The 16,856-nt window shown below is 43.9% G+C and overlaps 9 protein-coding genes across 9 annotated transcripts; 2 read left to right on the top strand and 7 right to left on the bottom strand.

The window, feature by feature from the left end:
* Window positions 1–177: 177 nt before the first annotated feature.
* On the bottom strand, window positions 178–1,425 carry KUCA_T00002246001 (uncharacterized protein; the record flags this gene model as incomplete). The annotated part of the gene is made up of 1 exon (XM_022602480.1): window positions 178–1,425. One exon carries the CDS (start codon window positions 1,423–1,425, stop codon window positions 178–180), a length of 1,248 nt encoding a protein of 415 aa, XP_022458281.1.
* Window positions 1,426–1,727: 302 nt separating this feature from the next.
* KUCA_T00002245001 (uncharacterized protein) lies at window positions 1,728–3,293 on the top strand (the record flags this gene model as incomplete). Its single annotated transcript, XM_022602479.1, has 1 exon — window positions 1,728–3,293. The coding sequence occupies one exon, from the start codon at window positions 1,728–1,730 to the stop codon at window positions 3,291–3,293; it is 1,566 nt and encodes a 521-aa protein (XP_022458280.1).
* A 117-nt stretch (window positions 3,294–3,410) lies between these two features.
* KUCA_T00002244001 (uncharacterized protein) lies at window positions 3,411–4,361 on the bottom strand (the record flags this gene model as incomplete). The annotated part of the gene is made up of 1 exon (XM_022602478.1): window positions 3,411–4,361. The coding sequence occupies one exon, from the start codon at window positions 4,359–4,361 to the stop codon at window positions 3,411–3,413; it is 951 nt and encodes a 316-aa protein (XP_022458279.1).
* A 287-nt stretch (window positions 4,362–4,648) lies between these two features.
* KUCA_T00002243001 (uncharacterized protein) lies at window positions 4,649–5,347 on the top strand (the record flags this gene model as incomplete). The annotated part of the gene is made up of 1 exon (XM_022602477.1): window positions 4,649–5,347. One exon carries the CDS (start codon window positions 4,649–4,651, stop codon window positions 5,345–5,347), a length of 699 nt encoding a protein of 232 aa, XP_022458278.1.
* Window positions 5,348–5,449: 102 nt separating this feature from the next.
* KUCA_T00002242001 (uncharacterized protein) lies at window positions 5,450–6,877 on the bottom strand (the record flags this gene model as incomplete). The annotated part of the gene is made up of 1 exon (XM_022602476.1): window positions 5,450–6,877. The coding sequence occupies one exon, from the start codon at window positions 6,875–6,877 to the stop codon at window positions 5,450–5,452; it is 1,428 nt and encodes a 475-aa protein (XP_022458277.1).
* Window positions 6,878–7,439: 562 nt separating this feature from the next.
* On the bottom strand, window positions 7,440–9,053 carry KUCA_T00002241001 (uncharacterized protein; the record flags this gene model as incomplete). The annotated part of the gene is made up of 1 exon (XM_022602475.1): window positions 7,440–9,053. One exon carries the CDS (start codon window positions 9,051–9,053, stop codon window positions 7,440–7,442), a length of 1,614 nt encoding a protein of 537 aa, XP_022458276.1.
* Window positions 9,054–9,324: 271 nt separating this feature from the next.
* Window positions 9,325–10,638, bottom strand: KUCA_T00002240001 (uncharacterized protein; the record flags this gene model as incomplete). The annotated part of the gene is made up of 1 exon (XM_022602473.1): window positions 9,325–10,638. The coding sequence occupies one exon, from the start codon at window positions 10,636–10,638 to the stop codon at window positions 9,325–9,327; it is 1,314 nt and encodes a 437-aa protein (XP_022458275.1).
* A 378-nt stretch (window positions 10,639–11,016) lies between these two features.
* KUCA_T00002239001 (uncharacterized protein) lies at window positions 11,017–12,702 on the bottom strand (the record flags this gene model as incomplete). Its single annotated transcript, XM_022602472.1, has 1 exon — window positions 11,017–12,702. One exon carries the CDS (start codon window positions 12,700–12,702, stop codon window positions 11,017–11,019), a length of 1,686 nt encoding a protein of 561 aa, XP_022458274.1.
* A 376-nt stretch (window positions 12,703–13,078) lies between these two features.
* On the bottom strand, window positions 13,079–14,713 carry KUCA_T00002238001 (uncharacterized protein; the record flags this gene model as incomplete). The annotated part of the gene is made up of 1 exon (XM_022602471.1): window positions 13,079–14,713. The coding sequence occupies one exon, from the start codon at window positions 14,711–14,713 to the stop codon at window positions 13,079–13,081; it is 1,635 nt and encodes a 544-aa protein (XP_022458273.1).
* Between the last annotated feature and the right edge of the window lie 2,143 nt (window positions 14,714–16,856).

The raw sequence follows: 16,856 nt of genomic DNA, 5'->3' as shown, positions 1-16,856 counted from the left end.
GGCATGACGTCTGTCTTATCCGGAGGAGAAATAAAACTTTTATGTACAATGGGTACAGGCGACAATTTTTTTGGCTAATAGTTTTTCCGATCAAAAAAACAATAAAAAAACAGTTCATCAGTGCATATATATCCAAGGGTAGTAATTACTTTTATATTGTTACAAAAGGAGACAGCTTCAAGGCTTGTAGCCCCCACACACCGTGAGGATGACCCTCATGAAAATCCGGATACAATCAAGGTAGTCGGGAATGTCGACCCTTTCATCAGGCATGGTATTGAACTTTCCACCAGGGCCACAAACAATGCCTTCCATCCCTAGCTTCTCATAAAGATGTCCGGCATCACTTCCGTAAAAGCAGGGAGGTTTCAGAGCACCTGTAGGCTGGTCTACTCCTCTAATCTCTCTGTAGCCCATGTTTAGGTACTTGACAATGTCTGCATCTGGAGAAACTTCAAAGGGAGGCATGAAATCGTGCTTTTCCAAACAGAGCTCGTATTTCATTTTTGGATAAACCTCTTTTGTCTTGATGAGCTCTTTTTCCAGGTCTTGAAGAACGATATCTTCGTTTTGCCCTGGGGCATATCTAGCAGCTCCAGTGAAGGTAACGAAATCAGCAACCTGAGGAGGTCTCCAAGTCTCGTAATTTCTTCCCAGGCCGCCTCTGATGGTTCCTACATGACATCTGTTAACACTCCGATGGACCTCGGATTTAGCGTCTGAAAACTTCAGGTCTGTGAACCTGTTGATAGCATCCATCGAAGCCATGATTGCGTCAGTAGCCTCTTCACGCTTGGACATGTGTCTGGTATCACCTATGACATTCACATTAAAAATGGCAGAGCCAGCATGCATTACCAAAGCAAAAACATCTGTGGGCTCGCAGTTGATGAAATAGTCAGCCGTCTCTTTGGTGATAACTTTTTGCTCGAGAAGTGCAACAGTTCCTGCTCCACCTTGAAGTTCGCCAACCACGTAGGTGAGTGTCACATCATCAGATATCTGGTATCCCGCTTCTTTCAGGGTCTTCACCGCCATATAGTAGGCACAGCATCCCGACTTCATGTTCGACACACCGATTCCGTAGATGAAATCGTCATCCACTTTGCCCTCGTACGGATCAACCGTCCATCCTTCTGTCACTGGGTTGGTATCCACATGGCCATTGAACAGCAACTTCTTGGCTCCCGTATCTTTGCCTGTACCCTTCCAAATACCAACAGAATTACATCTCGCCATTCCATCTTGCTTGTCCTTGAACCCAATGGACTCACTTTCCAGGCCGATTTCTGTCATGGCCTTGGTCATGTACTCTATGGCTTCTATCTCACCTGCAGTGCGAGACTGCGAGTGGATCTGGATGAACCCGGACAGGAAATCCAGACATTCTTTCTTGTTCAAAGGTGGAATCGCTAAATCACTCATCTTTGACTTTCTTGATCGGAGAGTAATCAGGTTAAACTGTTGTCGAACCATCTCTTGAACCATCTAAATTTCGTCTTGGTCCCAGAGAGGGAAGTCAACACGAGCAAATCTTACGCACCTCTGAAACCCGGATCTTCGGAAATTTACTCCCGATCATGGGACGATAAGAAAAGTAGCCCAAAATCTTATCACGACCAGACCCTTGCACTCGAAATAAATAAAGTAGTCTTCGGATCCGCCACAGTTCGCTTGGCTTAGTTCTCAAGAACACATCGAAACGGTCTGAGAAAAAGAAAGAAAAAATGAGCAGTACTTTGGGTTCAGACTCCATGATGGACGGCAAGTCGGCCCCAAAGGTCGAGACCAAGTTCTACACGATCGATGAAGAGACTGAAAACCAAATTCAAGACGAAGCCTTTGAAGTCTTCAAAGATTCCTTGAAGGAGGAGTTCACTGAGGCCGAATCCCTGGCTGTTGCGAGAAAAATCGACTATCACATCCTTTGGATTATCTGTACTCTGTACGGTATCAACTATGTTGACAAAGCTGCCCTGGGTTGGGCCGTGTTGTTCACTTTCAAAGCAGATCTCGGTCTTAAAGGTACTGACTATTCTTGGGTCTCTTCTATTTTTTACTTCGGTTACCTGGGTGCCCAATATCCAGCCTCTTATCTTCTGCAACGTTACCCAGTGGGTAAGGTTATCTGCGCTGCTACGTTTCTGTGGTCTATAATCATGCTGTGTCATATGGCCTGTACCAACTATGCTGGTATACTCGTGTGCAGATTTTTACTTGGTGTATTTGAAGCCCCTGTTTCTGGTGGTTTTGTTCTGTTCACTTCCCTGTTTTACACGAGAAAGGAGCAGGTCACCAGAACTATGTACTGGGGTTCCATGCAGGGTATTTTCTATGTCATCTTCTCGTTTGTTTCGTATGGTCTTGGTCATGCCACCCACTCCAAGCTCAACGAGTGGAGACTGGTCTATCTCGTCCTTGGTCTGGTTTCCTTGCTTGTAGCAGCGGGATGGTACATCTTCGTTCCTGACACCCCAATGAAAGCCCGCTTCTTGAACGAGAGGGAAAAGGCTATTGCTGTTAAACGTGTGTCCGGAAACATGATGGGTGTCAAGAATACCGAGTGGAAGTGGGATCAGATGATCGAGTGTTTCGTTGATCCAAAGACTTGGTTCATGGTCTGCTTCATCATCTTCTCCATGATTCCTAACGGTGGTCTTACCAACTTTGGAACCCTCGTTCTTTCAGACATTGTTCACAACAGATTAACATCCATTGCCGTTTCTGTTGGTTCCTCATTCTTCTCTTCTGGCCAAATGTTAATCTACTCCGTTTTCGCAATGAAGTACAACAATTTGAGAACCATTGGAATGTCTGCTCCTCTTCTTCTTGCCATTGCTGGTCTCTCGGCCGTCTATGCTACTGAATCCCACGGAGCCAAATGGGGAAGAGTTTTCGCATACTGGATGATCAACTCCTATGCTGTAACTTGGCCATTTGCTTTGTCGATGATTGGAAGTAACTGGGCCGGTCACACTAAGCGTGCAACCATGTCCATGGTTTTACTTATCTTCTTTGCTGTTGGTAACATTATTGGCCCATTCTGCTTCACTAATGCAGATGCTCCTAAGTACACCAAGGCCCTGGCCACCAACTTGGGTTGTTTCTGTGCTTGTTTTGTCGTTGCTGTGCTCTTCAGATTTTATTTGATTTGGGAAAACAAGAGAAGAGACAAGTTGCATGGTAAGTCTTCTTTGGAGTCCATCAGTGAAGACGAGAGAATGGAGGCCATCTTGAACGGTATGAAGGACATGACAGACGGAAAGAATACCGAGTTCAGATTTGTCTTGTAGAGCATTCTTCCTCTTGCTCCGACAAATTTTCAGTTTTATAGATTTATCATTAAACGCGCTTCGATTTTGTCTGAAAGAACTTTGGTATGGTACATTGATGGTCATATCCTGGCGTCATCACAATTTTGCATCGTTTTCGTGGTCGTTGAAAACCTCTCTCTTTTTTGGAAGGGGATAATTTCCAATAAAATCCAATATTTGCTTGCCTTTTCCTAGCTGAGCCAAGTTCTCTTCTCCGCACCAAACTGGTGCAAGAGACTGTATCTTTTTTTCAATTTCGGTGAGCTTACCGTTAACGATTAACCAACATTGGCCTTGCGCCTGGGGATCCACACTTATCTGCGCAATTGCGGCAGCCACTTGCTCTGGTGTATTTTTTGGGCCTCCTTGTTGTGCCCATGTTTCCTTCAAAGGACCCATCATGTAGGTTTCTGTGTACGATGGGGCAATGGCGTTGATGACGAACCCATATTGTTCTGTGTAGTTGACAAGCGTTCTCAAAACGCCTGTTACTCCATGTTTGGAAGCTTTGTAGGATAGTTGACCCAACCCACCGAAATAACCGGAAGTCGAATCCACAAGTGTGAGTCTCCTCTTCACATCCTTCTTGGGTGATTTGGAGAAATAATGCAGAGCCAGTTTCACCGTGTTCATCACTCCCTTGATATTGATGTCGAAAGAAAGATAACTTGGCTCTTGAAGAAGACCCGTCACTGGGTCCAGCTCCATTTCCAAGAAGTCTCTGGTTTCAAGTATTCCAGCCACTGGAATCACCAAATCTATAGTTCCAAATAATTCGAACGCGTACTCAAATGATGCACGTAGCGATTGCCAGTCCAGAACATTAGCTCTGATGAAATTGACGGAGCCTTTGCCATACTTCACCGAGAGCCTCTGAGCCAAGGCACTTGACTGTTTTTCCTCGAGATCAACGAAAACTACCTTGGAGCCCTTGCTAGCCAAAAGTTCCACCAAGGCACTTCCAATTCCGTTTCCTCCGCCAGTCACCAAGGCCACCTTGCCTTGTAACAATCCGAAATCATCGGCGGAAATAGCTATACTCGTCATTGTATTTGCTATTATGAAAAATCTGTAGAAAAAACCCACTAATTTCTCTGAGAAACTCAAACCGAAACCCACCGTTATATTATATTCAGATAATTTGAATTCCTCGAGCTGTGGCTATTAAGGACACCCATGCATGCGTGCAGAATTCGCCATACCTGCATACGATGAGTATATTTTCTTCTTATGAGTCGCAGATGCGGCTCAATCATAATTTTCATATAACGACGCGGTTGATGGCGGAGATGGATTTGGTTCACACTTCACTCTTTCAATCTTCATACTCAGCTATGGCAGAAGATAAGCAAACGGAACATTTCCGTTCCTTGGAGGCTCTCATCACGAAGTCCGATGAATCCGCTTTGGTAGAAAACCCGTGGTACATGTTGGTGGCCCTCGTGTACACTGTGAAACGCAAGTATGCAGACTTGGTAGCGCTTTCCAAGTATGTTCTATACAGGGATCCAAGCCTGTCGGTAGATGAGAAGAGACGTATACTCAGGAGAATAAGGGAAGCTCTTTATAAAAACGGTGTTCTATATGGAAATCCAGTGATGATCAACGCGATGCTTGAATTGAGAAAGGGGTTAGATGCTGAGCTCTTCGAAGACACAGCCTACAGAGACCACAAAAAACCATTGGAGGATTTGGAAACTAATGGCTACGACGTATTCAAAAGAACTTACGGGGATACCACTGATGAGGTGGTTGGTCTGTTGAAGAATGTTCATCCTGACTATCCGTACTCTGCTTTGACGTTGATCTTTGGACCTGTTCTGGGATTCTACGATATATTGAACCCCGCGGAAACGTCTCTGACCATGGTGGCTGCTTTAATTGCTTTCGATCTTCCTCTACAAGCAAAATGGCATTTGAATGGTGCTTACAGAAACGGAGCCACTAAAGAAGAAGTTCTGTCCGCGAGGGCGCTAATAATAGAGGTTCTCGGCGCCAACGACGCGGACATCCCCTCTCTAGATATTGCATAGATGGAAATCTGATAAATTTACTCTCCTCAAGTTTATTCTCATTCAAAATTGATTAATTAACTGGATGTTTTCAAAAACAACAACATTTATATCTAACACTAACTACTCTTCAATTAACTCTTCGTCGGAAGACTTGACCTTAGGTTTTCCAATGTCTCTTACCACAAACCAGGCAAATGGAATACAAAGCGCCCAAAGTCCGAAGTTAATTCCCAGAGAAGCAATCAAAGGAGCAGTTGTTGAACTGATACCAGATGCAACGGCTCCACCGGCGGCCTCTATACCTCTGAGAATAGAGGTGTGTCTAACGTGATCACTTTCTCTCTTGGACATGTAACCGACCATCCAGTAACAGTAGTTGTAGATCAAGGAAAAGTTGAGTTGCCACCACAGATACACAGTCCAACCTCTTCCGAAGCTGGCTCCATCGGACCAGTCCAACTTTGGTGGGTTTGTGGTGTAGTCGTGCTGGACCACGGTTCCGTAGATCCAAGAAGCACCATGCATGACCATCATGAAAATAAAGCCGTACTTGGCCTTTTGGTTGATTGAGAATCTCTTCCAGTCCAAGAAAGTTCCGAAGAACAAATTTCCCAGAATCTGGAGTAAAGCTGCAACCAAGGAGGCCAAAGCACGCGCTCTGGTAGTGAAGTAAAGGGTCAAATATGAACTAATGTAGGAAAGATCATAAGTAGCGTAAAAGAACAACGGAAGAACCAACAAGATATCACGAGTGAACATCAACTGAGTAACTTCTTTCAGCTCCTGGAGGACAGGAATCTTTCTCTCCATTACAAGTTTTTTGCGGTCGATCCTCTGAACCTTATGAGGAGGAGAGACAAAAAGGGCGACAAATGGTGCCAACGACTGCAAAGCAACAAACACAATATAAGTCTTCCAGTTGAGCTTTCCCACGGTCTTACCCTTGGAGTTGAAACCCAGGTTAATAGCCCCACCGATAATGGAACCACTGTTTCTATAGGCCAACCAGTAGGCGAGGTATCTACCTCTCTTCTCCTCCTCTGGATAACCAATCATAATGGCACCCTCGGCAGCCCAGAAAATACCAGCAGACAGACCACAGCATGCGGCACCGAGGTAGACAAACCACTCAGTTCCATATCTGTTGTTGACGTAGATAGAAGCGGCATAGATAGCGTAACCAGTCGTTCCGAAAGCGAAGGTCCACTTCAAACCAATTTTAGAGGCAACGGTAGAACCGAGGAAACACACAACGAACATGAGAGAGTTCAAAATGGAATTGGCCCTCATCACCAGGTAAGGTGTGAAATTACCAGCAGCACCGGTAGATTGCATGGCATTGTAGATACCTGGGGCCAGCAGAGCACAGATACCAACAATGGTAGCCTGGAAAAAGGTGGATCTAAACCAGTAGGGTTTTCCGTTAGGATAGTAGTGCTTTGATTCTGTAAGCTGTTCATCCAGAGGCTTCTCTGCAAACTCCTCTGGAGAGACGTTTCCATGAAGCACTTCCGCAGATTCTTTGGACTGGGTCTCACTGGTTGACATTATTAATCAAGGTGTTCGCACTTGCCAACAATGGCTGTTCGAGTTCGAAAAAAAATAAGAGCGGCTCTTTATATACTTGGTATTTAATCTACATTGAAAGCCACACTAAAAAAAAAATTTGGTGTAGGATATCGGGTGAACAAATCTCGTATGCATCTTAATAAATACCTGTGAATTGCTTTTTTTTGCTGTTTTAGTATTGCGTGCTCAAGCTGCAGGTGCAATTGTCCAGGCGCGAAGAACATCCCGTTTTGCTCAAAAATCCCCTCGTCTTTAAATAATAAACATCTTGTGATGAGCATTCCCGCATGGTATTTTTGCAATGAACAGAAAATTGTGGTGGAGTTAATTACCCTAAACTATGACCACGGCGAAAAGATCCGAGAGACAAGTCGAGAGATGAGTTTGATGCATGGATGTGTTGAGCCACAACGTCGTCTACGTACAAGTCTGCGGTTCTTAGTATGGAAATTCTCACGAAACTTATTCAAGCATAATGCTACTGCGTTATAAAGAACAATCAAACCAAGATAATTTTTCATAAGAAAATTTGAATTAAAGCTCAATTGCAGTTCTCGGCAACAAACTTATAGTACCTTGGAGCACACTTTTGTCTCCAAGACTTGCCCCAGATGATGGTTGGAATCGCCATGGCCATGCTACCAAGGACGCACATTCCGAAGAAGAAGAATGCCCAGCCGTATCCGGTTCTGTTTATGAAAGGTTGCACAGAGTAGGAAATCGCAAAATTAATACAGGAAGAGCACATAGCCAGAACCACCACCAGCTCACCTGCGATTCCTCTAAATGACTCCATTGCATACGACGTTGCAATTCCACACGCCGATACCTGGTGGGCAATCATTGCACCAAGTCCCACGGCGACTAGAGCCCAACTACCCTGTTCTTGTGCACCCCAGCCATACATCATGTAACCAAATGCTGCATAGCAGAATGACAATGCGAGAGTATAGAGTCTAAACTCTGGTTCCTTGATACCGTTGTTTCTTCTGGAGAAGTATATCACGACGTAGTCTGAAAGAGTACCAGTTAAGTAGCCGATAATGTTTCCCACGAACGCTCCAAAGCAGACGAGACCAGCGCCTGTGGTGGACATGTCATAAGGAGCATCAGTCAATATTTCAGAGATAGTGTTGAATGAAACAATGCCTGCCGTGCAACCAAATGCAAAGATGAAGCCGGAGATGACAACGTTAGGGAAGAAAAAGAGAAAGAACGGGCGGCGGAAATACTGCCAGTAAGTGGTTCTATCCTCGGGATAATATACCCAAGGTTTCAGCATTTGGATATATGATCTTCTTGGGAACCTGGAAATCATCGTGTCGACAGTGGAACCCTCTTCCCTGACCTCGCTTATTATTTTTGTTTTCTCTTCAGATTCAGCAAGGCCATCGTCATCGGCTTCTGAAGAAAGACCAGAAGCATTCCTATTGAACAGGAATCTTGGTAGCATAGTCTCCTCAAAAGTGAATATGAGTAAAAGAAGCACCGCACCATCAATCATCGCGACGATGTATTGGGACCAGCGCCAGCCTGGACCATCAGCAATGCTTCCACCCGAGATCAGCCCGATGACCGAACCGAGTTGCTGGCCAAAAAGATAAACAGCAATCATGGTTCCACGCTCGTGAACAAAGAACATGTCAAAAACAGCAAGCTGGATCACTGCTTGGTAAGCACTCGTGCCAAATCCATTGAGCACCTGAGCCAACATCCATTGAGCAACGCCTGTGAACTCTCCAAGCCAAACGCCTGCACACAAGCAGAAAACAGTGGTCAGTATGAAAACAGGACGACGACCAATCTTCATTGCAGCTGGAATCCAAAAAATGTTCACGAATCCTAGCAAAAGGTAGTTGAGTGCAGATCCACCATTCATGTTAGTGAGCGAGACGCCAGTCTCCTCTGAAACAGTTGTCCACGCAGCACCCAAGGTATTTTCTCCGAAAGAAAAGGCACAGGCGTATAAAGCAACCAGGAACAATTGGTAGTACTTCTTTCTTTTTGGCCATCTCAGAGGATCACCGGAACATTCGGTTGGTTGTGGGATCAAGATGATCTCGGAATTTCCTGCATGCTCATCTGTGGATACTCCTTTAACATCCACCAGGAGCTCGGTCCCTGGAATTCCGTCAATATACGAGTGTTTCTCCATCTCTCAAAGGCTTGTGGTTAGCAATTGAATTGAAACCGAGTGATCATTTGGCGCGTTCTCATGAACTTATAGGGTTGGTGGAAGGTGAGGAGATAGCGCTCATAAAGGACGGGGAAGGTCGTTCCGCAAACGCGCGATAAGGCCTGATGATGCGGAGGACTGATAAGACACTAGATTTCCATTTTAGGAATCTAATCCGATTGGGCACACCGCCGAGGAAATACAAGCCAGGCAATACCTGAGTAAATTTTTTGTATAAACATAATTTTGTTTAAAAAATAGTGTGGGGTTTTGGATTGCTGGCGGATACCCAATCAGCGATCGTCTTGATATCCGTCACGACTCCAGACCCACCGTATCGGGCCTGTTGGTCATCTCTATCCCCGGCGGTTTCTGGGCGCCATTTCCAGAACTGAGCATCTTTTTCGGTAAGTCCAGCGGTACCCGCTTCAACTAGCCTGCTTATGTATTTGCCAATAACAGGCATTAACATGAAAGATTTTCCAGAGTCCCCTGTTCCGAGAATCACATTGCTATAGTCTGGATGCTCCGATAAGATAAGCTCTCTGTTAGGAGAGTCTGTACACCAGCAACTTCTGGTTTTGACAAATTCTCTATCAGCAAATTCGGGGATTGTCTCCCTAAGATACTGACGAACACCTTCCTCCGCTTCAACTGGAATTTCTTCTGTGAAAAAAGGAACGGAACGGCCCTCTGAGTCGAGGTTTGTGTAACCTGGGAACTCGTTGCAAATTTTGATCTCGAGGTTTTCATCAGCCTCGAAAAAGAATCCTTTCTCAAAATTGAACATCACAGGTAACCCCTTGAATTTCTCGGCTTCTTCCTCAGTAACTTTAATGTGTGCCAAAGTAAAACATTTGGCTTGAATTTGATCTTTGAAATCGAGAACAGAAATAGCGTTCGCGCCTGCGGTGATGACAATTCTATCCCCTCTGAACTGCTTCCCATTCTTAGTAACAATACCAAGGGCGTTTCCTTCTTCTTCGAGCAAACCACCAATATCGCCATCAGCTCCAAATGTGAATTTTACTCCAAGTCTTTTGCACTCGCGGAATGTGGACACAAAAGCATTTCTAGCCTCAAGCCATCCATCGTCCTGGTTCAAAAAGTAACCTCTCCAACCGGGTAGGTCACCAGTGAGCACAGGAATGTGCTTTTTGAATTTTTCAGGCGTGTCAAGATACTCGTAATCTCTATACTCATGCTTCAACAAATGCTGAACTCTCTCGGTTTTTTCATCAAGAGTGGCCTTGGAGCTTGCAGCATAGATAAATCCAACTGGATGGTAGTGAGGGTTGAAGATGGGGTCCGTTTTCCATAGCTCCAGTGATTCTAGCCTCATCCTATCGCCTGGGTGTGGAGTCTCTTCTGGTGCATAGTACTCGTACTCTACCATCTTATTGGAGTCATTTCCAGCGGCAATTGGTGAAGGACACTCGTATTTGTCGAAGCAGGTAACGTTGGAGAAGCCTCTTCTGGCCAGATCAAGGGCAGTGGAAAGCCCAAACGTACCAGCTCCAACGATAAGTATAGCACTATCTTTGGTTATAGGAGTTGTCGACATGACTGTATTATTCTATGCCATGAGTATTGATGTGTAAAACAAGTATTCAGGAGTGAGACGTGATTTTGGATATTCTTATGTTCTGAGTAGTGCGGTATCGGATACCCATCGTCCTGCTTCTGGAAAAGGCACTGAGTCCGGATAGTTGGGGAAGGTCGAGCCGCTCACGCACGGAACAAGAAACCCGTCGGGACAATTGATCAGTTGAGGCCGTTTACTTTCGCTCAAAGCATTAAAGTGCGCAAAGCGCTACTAAAATTCTATCGTTTTAATTCTTGCATCAAATGGTCAAGGTTTCCGACTTAGGTAGTTGTGGAGTTATACGGCGGTGAGCCACAGTCAGTTTCGATGGTGGAGTTCGTTATATTGCAATCCTGTTTATGCTAACGAAATTTGAAAACTGGTATCCGCAACAAACATTTCCCAGTCATTCAAAGACTCTTCGCCAATCACTCTAGGTCTTGAATCTTCAGCATGAACGAGGGAATCACGTTTAGTCCAAACGTCCATAATTATTTGCTTCGTGCTTTCTACACTTCCCCAAGTCCTCCACTCGAGCTTGTCTAGCAAATCCAAACAGAGCCGCCTCTGTTTTTCACAATGTTCAGAAAGAGGGGATATTTCAACGGCACAGATGAATATAGGCCATAATAGAAGAGATCCCCACAACTTTCCATGGTCTATCACTATTATTTTCATGTAGTCGAAAGTCAGTTTTATGAGATTCGATATTGAAGTGTGTTGAGGTTCACTGTTTAACAAAGAGCATTTGAGAAACACTGTTGCAGCCATTCTCTTCACTTCGCATGTCATGAGGAAGCACAACTCTTCTTTGGAAGCTATTCCTTTGGGGACCGTTTCTCTAGAAAGCATCTCAATCAATGACTCTGGAGCGTCTTGATTCTGCATCCGATAAGGCCTCAGATCAAGCTCCATGTCATTTAGGCTCTTTTCCAACAGTGTACACAGTCTCGGAAACATTTTTCCTGAAGAACCGCTAGACTTGTTCCTCTCAAATGACAGATCAGTGATATCGGAAATGACGCTCACCAGTGCTGTGGAACAGCCCATCCATGGAACAATCGCTTTACCTTCATTACTTCCGAGACCGAGCAAATCTGTGTACTCGACAAATAGGCTTATATCTTGGCAGGCAGTACGACCCATGGATTCCTGGTATATCAAGAACTCGATAATGAAAGTTAGCACACAGTTTTCAAATTCGGTCTCTGCAATTTTAAGATTTCGCTTATTCAAGATACCTCTCGAAAGTCTCAAATACTTTGTCCACTTGGAGTTATTGTCTCCTATCTCAAGAATAATCATTAGCATCAAACACAGCAAAATACTCAAAGTGGATTTTGCAGTATCTGGAGACCTTATGAAATCAGCAAGCTGTTCTTCACCCCGCTCTCGAAATTTGGCACTCCATGCCATCCATTGTTGAGCTTTATCAATATTCCTAGATTTTTTCGAAAGCTGGCATGCCCCCATGGCCAAAAGAAGATAGAAAATGTTCGGGTTTGTCTGACTGAACTGTAGTAACATGCTGATATCTATCGACTTCTTGACGGGTACACCCATCAAGAGTTGAGTCGAAAAGGGAGTAAGCATCGCACCCAAATAGTCGATCATGCACTCCGTAGAGAGAGATACTGCAGTGTCGTAGTTATCTAGGTGGATCAGCTCATTGGTAACATCAACAGGTATAATTGAGCTCTGCAATGGAGATGAGACTCGAACTTGCACCTTGGAGTGGAAAACATAGTGTAATTTTTCAGGGAAGTCTATAGGGGTGAAGAACGCATTTTTCAACAATTGGTCATATGACCTTGAAACCTGAAGAGGCTTGGGAGCCTGTTTGTTCTTTTTCCAGACTCCCTCTCTCCCAAACGAATGTCCTTTGGACTCGAGATCCTCACGAAACTGGAGCTTGATCCGATATGAGCAATTGATTCCCTTTTTTTGGCACCGAGTACAGGCTGGTTTGACTTCATCACATTTTTTTTTGGAAATCTTGCACTTCTCGCAAGCGGCTCTGGACCTTTTCTGGGAAATTATCATCTTCAGAAATATATTCGAGTCTGTGAATTGGCTTCTTCAAACTCTCTCGTCTGCACCTGCAAACTGCTGAGATATGCGAGTACTCCTTTCCCCGCCCAACGATAACAGATAGATTACGGGGCTTCGTAACCGATAACGGATTCCCGGCGATAACGGATTCCAGTATCCGTTTGTTTGGGTAATTTGATAAGTTTAAATATTGGCTTGCGGAGGCCTCGGTTTAACTTGTTAATATAAAAAACTTAAAAATATGGATTACCAAATTGGACGATTTCGGTGAATTTTCAAAATACTCCGAAATTCAAAAGTTTCTGTTACCCTGGTTTACCAACCTTTTCAAAAAAATAGACTTATCAAAAGTATTCGGCTGTATATTCTATGCTGAAACCTCAGAGGCATCATCCGCATCATCAGATGCTCTAACAGCCTTTGGATGGTCTTTCTCAGTAACAACAGTATCACCAAAAGCTTCTGCGGCAGTCTCCAACGTGTATCCCTTAGTTTCAGGAAAGAACAGGTACACAACAAATACCTCAACACCAATAATACAGCAGTAGACAATATAGTACTTCCACTCAATAGCATCCATGGCAATTGAGTTGACCAATCCGTTGAAGACACCAATAAGTTGTTGCCAACACTGAACGATGAACATGCCCTTTGAACGCAAAAAGTATGGGAGTACCTCGGTGTAATAGAGATATGGCAATCCCAATAGACCGAGATCGTAGGCAAAAAAATAGAGGAAAATCATAGCAAGTACACCTTTCCCAAGACTTTTATCTTCGAAGTTACGCTTCTGATTGATCGCAGACAAAACCGTCCAGATGACATATGTCAACAGCATTCCAATGGTACAGGCCATAAACATCTGTCTTCTTCTGAACCTCTCGATCAAAAACAGAATAAGAATAGCAACACCCAAGTTATAAACGTTGAGACCGACGTTGATAGTCAGTTGCTGATTAGCCGAAGTGATACCAATGGATTCCAAGACTAGCACCAGGTAGTAAGAAACTAGAGCGTTTCCTGAAAGCTGTTGCATACAGGCGAGGAACGAAATAACAAACAATCTGTGCAAGTTTTGACGGGTTGCAAAGAACTCTTTAAAAGAAACACTCTGCAGTGCTCTTTCGTTGTCCAAAGCAATTGTGATTTGGGCCATCTCGAACTCAACTAGTCGAGCATTGCGATCCCCACCAGCGTGGAACTCACCCAGAACATCTCTTGCTTCTTCAAATCTTCCTTTGCTGATAAGGAATCTTGGGGATTCAGGAACCCACCAGAACATCATCAATTGCAGGATGGGGAAGAAACATTGCAAAAGTGAAGGACCTCTCCAGCTCCAGTTTGACAAACCTGGAATGTGGTAGCACCCCAAGGTTGCCAAGGATGCCAGAGTTGACCCAGCATAAAACAGGATATTGAAACAGGACGTCAATATAGGCCGGTGAGTTGGATACGCAAGCTCTGAAATTGCAAGAGGACCGACAACGTTGCAAAGAACCATGCCAAATCCCATGATGAATCTTCCAATGAAGAAAGCAGCATAGTTTTGGGCCGAGGCTTGCACAATAACACCTATAATAACAAAAATACATCCAATCACTGTAGGATAACGCCTTCCAATTTTATCTGCCAGATAGTTGCCTACGAGGGATCCCACGATACCTCCAAAACCACCCGCACAGGAAATTATTCCAAGTCTCCATCCAGAAAGACCACCAAAATAAGGTGACCAGCTAGGTATAGATTGAAGACCATTCAACATAGAGCCATCAAAACCTGTGTTTGTGGAACTCATCATTGAAAATACCAACAAAAAGTTCAGCTTCAGCAAATAAGAGTATTTGTACCAAGGTTTCTCAAGCTTTGGAAGAACATCTTCCAATTGAAGCTCTGCGATACCTTCCTCTCTGAACGCATTTGCTATTCCAGAATTGTTGAAGTTGGCTTCGCTGTCTTCGACATGGTCGATTTCTGCTTTTTTTTCTCCCTGTTCAGAAGTCATTGAGAATCTGTGACGCCAAATGCAACAACTCCCACAATACTGGACTACACGAATCGTTTATATACCCACACAAGGGTATTGAAATAGGTTTCTATCTGCTCGAAAGCAATTCATGGGGTGTCTAATTTGTAAATCCGGGTACGTTACTAACTTCAGTAATTTTTGGAGCTGCGTATTCTGCCGGCATATTATTTGGGGCTAGTCTTCCACTTTTGGTCTGTACCATGCACCCGTGCCTCAAATGCAGCCCCTTCCCCACAAAAATGGGGGTTTATAATGGGGGCACTCGTTTACACCTCTGGAAGGCTTCCACCAAGAATTCTGATAATATACTCGTGGAATATCCCATCCAAACCTATCACTTCTTACAACGTATCTTTTTGGCGCACCCTTTCAAATTCGACTTTATTTATCGCAAGAATGTTTCCTATACTAGTTAAGACAGAATGATTTCATTTAACCTATCCCCAGGAAAGGGGGTGCGTCCGAAATTTGCGGGGAAGTGTTGGTCCGAGGGGGGGCGGGGGGTTGGAGAAAATAAAAGCTGGGGGATGTGTTAATTGTTAATGTCGGGATTATAAGAATTGTTTATGAGGAGATAAAATCATGGCCATAATCCAAAAGCGGAGGGGTGTGTTAATTGTTAATTTCCGGATTATAAGGATTGTAATGAGGAGATAAAATCATGGCCATAATATAACTTGGCAAAACCAAAAAGATCTTCTGGATCCCTATGTGATTGGATAGTGAAAACGTGTGACTCCTTCAGTGTCTTGTCATATCCCATAAATTTCCCCCAATATTGGAATTTGCATTTAGGTTGATCTTCTCGTCATGTCATGCTACGGTAAGTCACGCCACGGCGACCGGAATTAAGAACGCAGAGAATGGGAGGGGATTATGTGTTCACCGTTTCATCTGCTAATCAATATCTTCAGTTGAGATTTGTGCCTCTATTTAGATCTGCCTTTTTTACTTGACATCTTGATCGTTCTGCCAACAGCTGAGAACTTGTTTACTCTGAAGAACTACTAAATGTCAATCATGGTGTAAACTTGAATACAATGTAGAATCTGAAAACCCCCAGCCTTTCTCCTTCTTTCCGAGTACCTGACATAGAACTGTCCTAAAACTTCAGCGCCAACAGAAAATCAACAATATCCACAGTTCTCGGTGGCTTTTCCATTAGTCGGATACCCAGTGGTAGTTTCCAAGAAAGGATCTCATTATACCGGGCACGTTTGTCCTAGTGATGGGTCAAAAACTACAAGCTCTGTTTCTTTGCTATGAATATTCCCGTTTTGAAAAACCATTTCCAGTAAGCAGTGGAATAATAAGTTAAAGGTGGCAGATCAAAAGTAGTCGTCCAGAATCATGGGGCAGGATGTTCAACTTTAGACCACCGAATAGAAGCAGACAATAAACGAGATGAACAAATAAACACCCACTTGGCAAATCAGTCGAAAATTATACAAAGCAGAGGGCAAAATTAATGTAACAAAATTGGAAGATTCAAAAGACAAACCACTAATACCCAGCTCTCTCTGCATCAGCCGCAAACCGAACTGATTTAGGAACAGTCAGCTTGAAAATTGGCTGATCTTGCTTGCTGAGCATGTACAGTGCACGCTCAGAGGATTGATCAATCTTATCGTTGATGGTGAAATCTACTATATCACAAAAAATGTGAAAAGCTGATCTATTTTTTTAAGATATTATTTGGGTCTTTGCGGCGCGATATCGGTGAACATGTACTTCCACATTCAAGAAAGAATTCGTCACTTGAATCCAGGCATCTTCAAAGTGTGTAGATGGCAATATTGGTTTACTCCTCCCTAATTCCACATTTTAATCCGAAAAATGGCGTCTATCACTGCTTTCCCAGGTTCCTGACGGAGCACATAATTTTCACATGGTCTTTGGATGAGTCAGATGATCTAACGTTTTTAACCATTTACGATTTTTACGTGTCTTTTTTGAGCGAGTCTAGTTTATTGTTTGCGCTGCGTTTATCGGGGCTTATCGCTAGTGTTTACAAGATTGTGTACCCTGAGATTATCCTTTGGAAAGATTGATCATTCTGTGGCAGTCTCAATTCTGACCCATGACTCTATCTTTATGTAGTGGTGTAACCCTGGAAAGT

The sequence above is a fragment of the Kuraishia capsulata genome, genomic scaffold, assembly GCF_000576695.1.
Source record: "Kuraishia capsulata CBS 1993 genomic scaffold, Kuraishia_capsulata_scaffold_3, whole genome shotgun sequence".
Lineage (NCBI taxonomy): Eukaryota > Fungi > Ascomycota > Pichiomycetes > Pichiales > Pichiaceae > Kuraishia > Kuraishia capsulata.
This window is presented reverse-complemented; position numbering and strand designations above follow the sequence as displayed.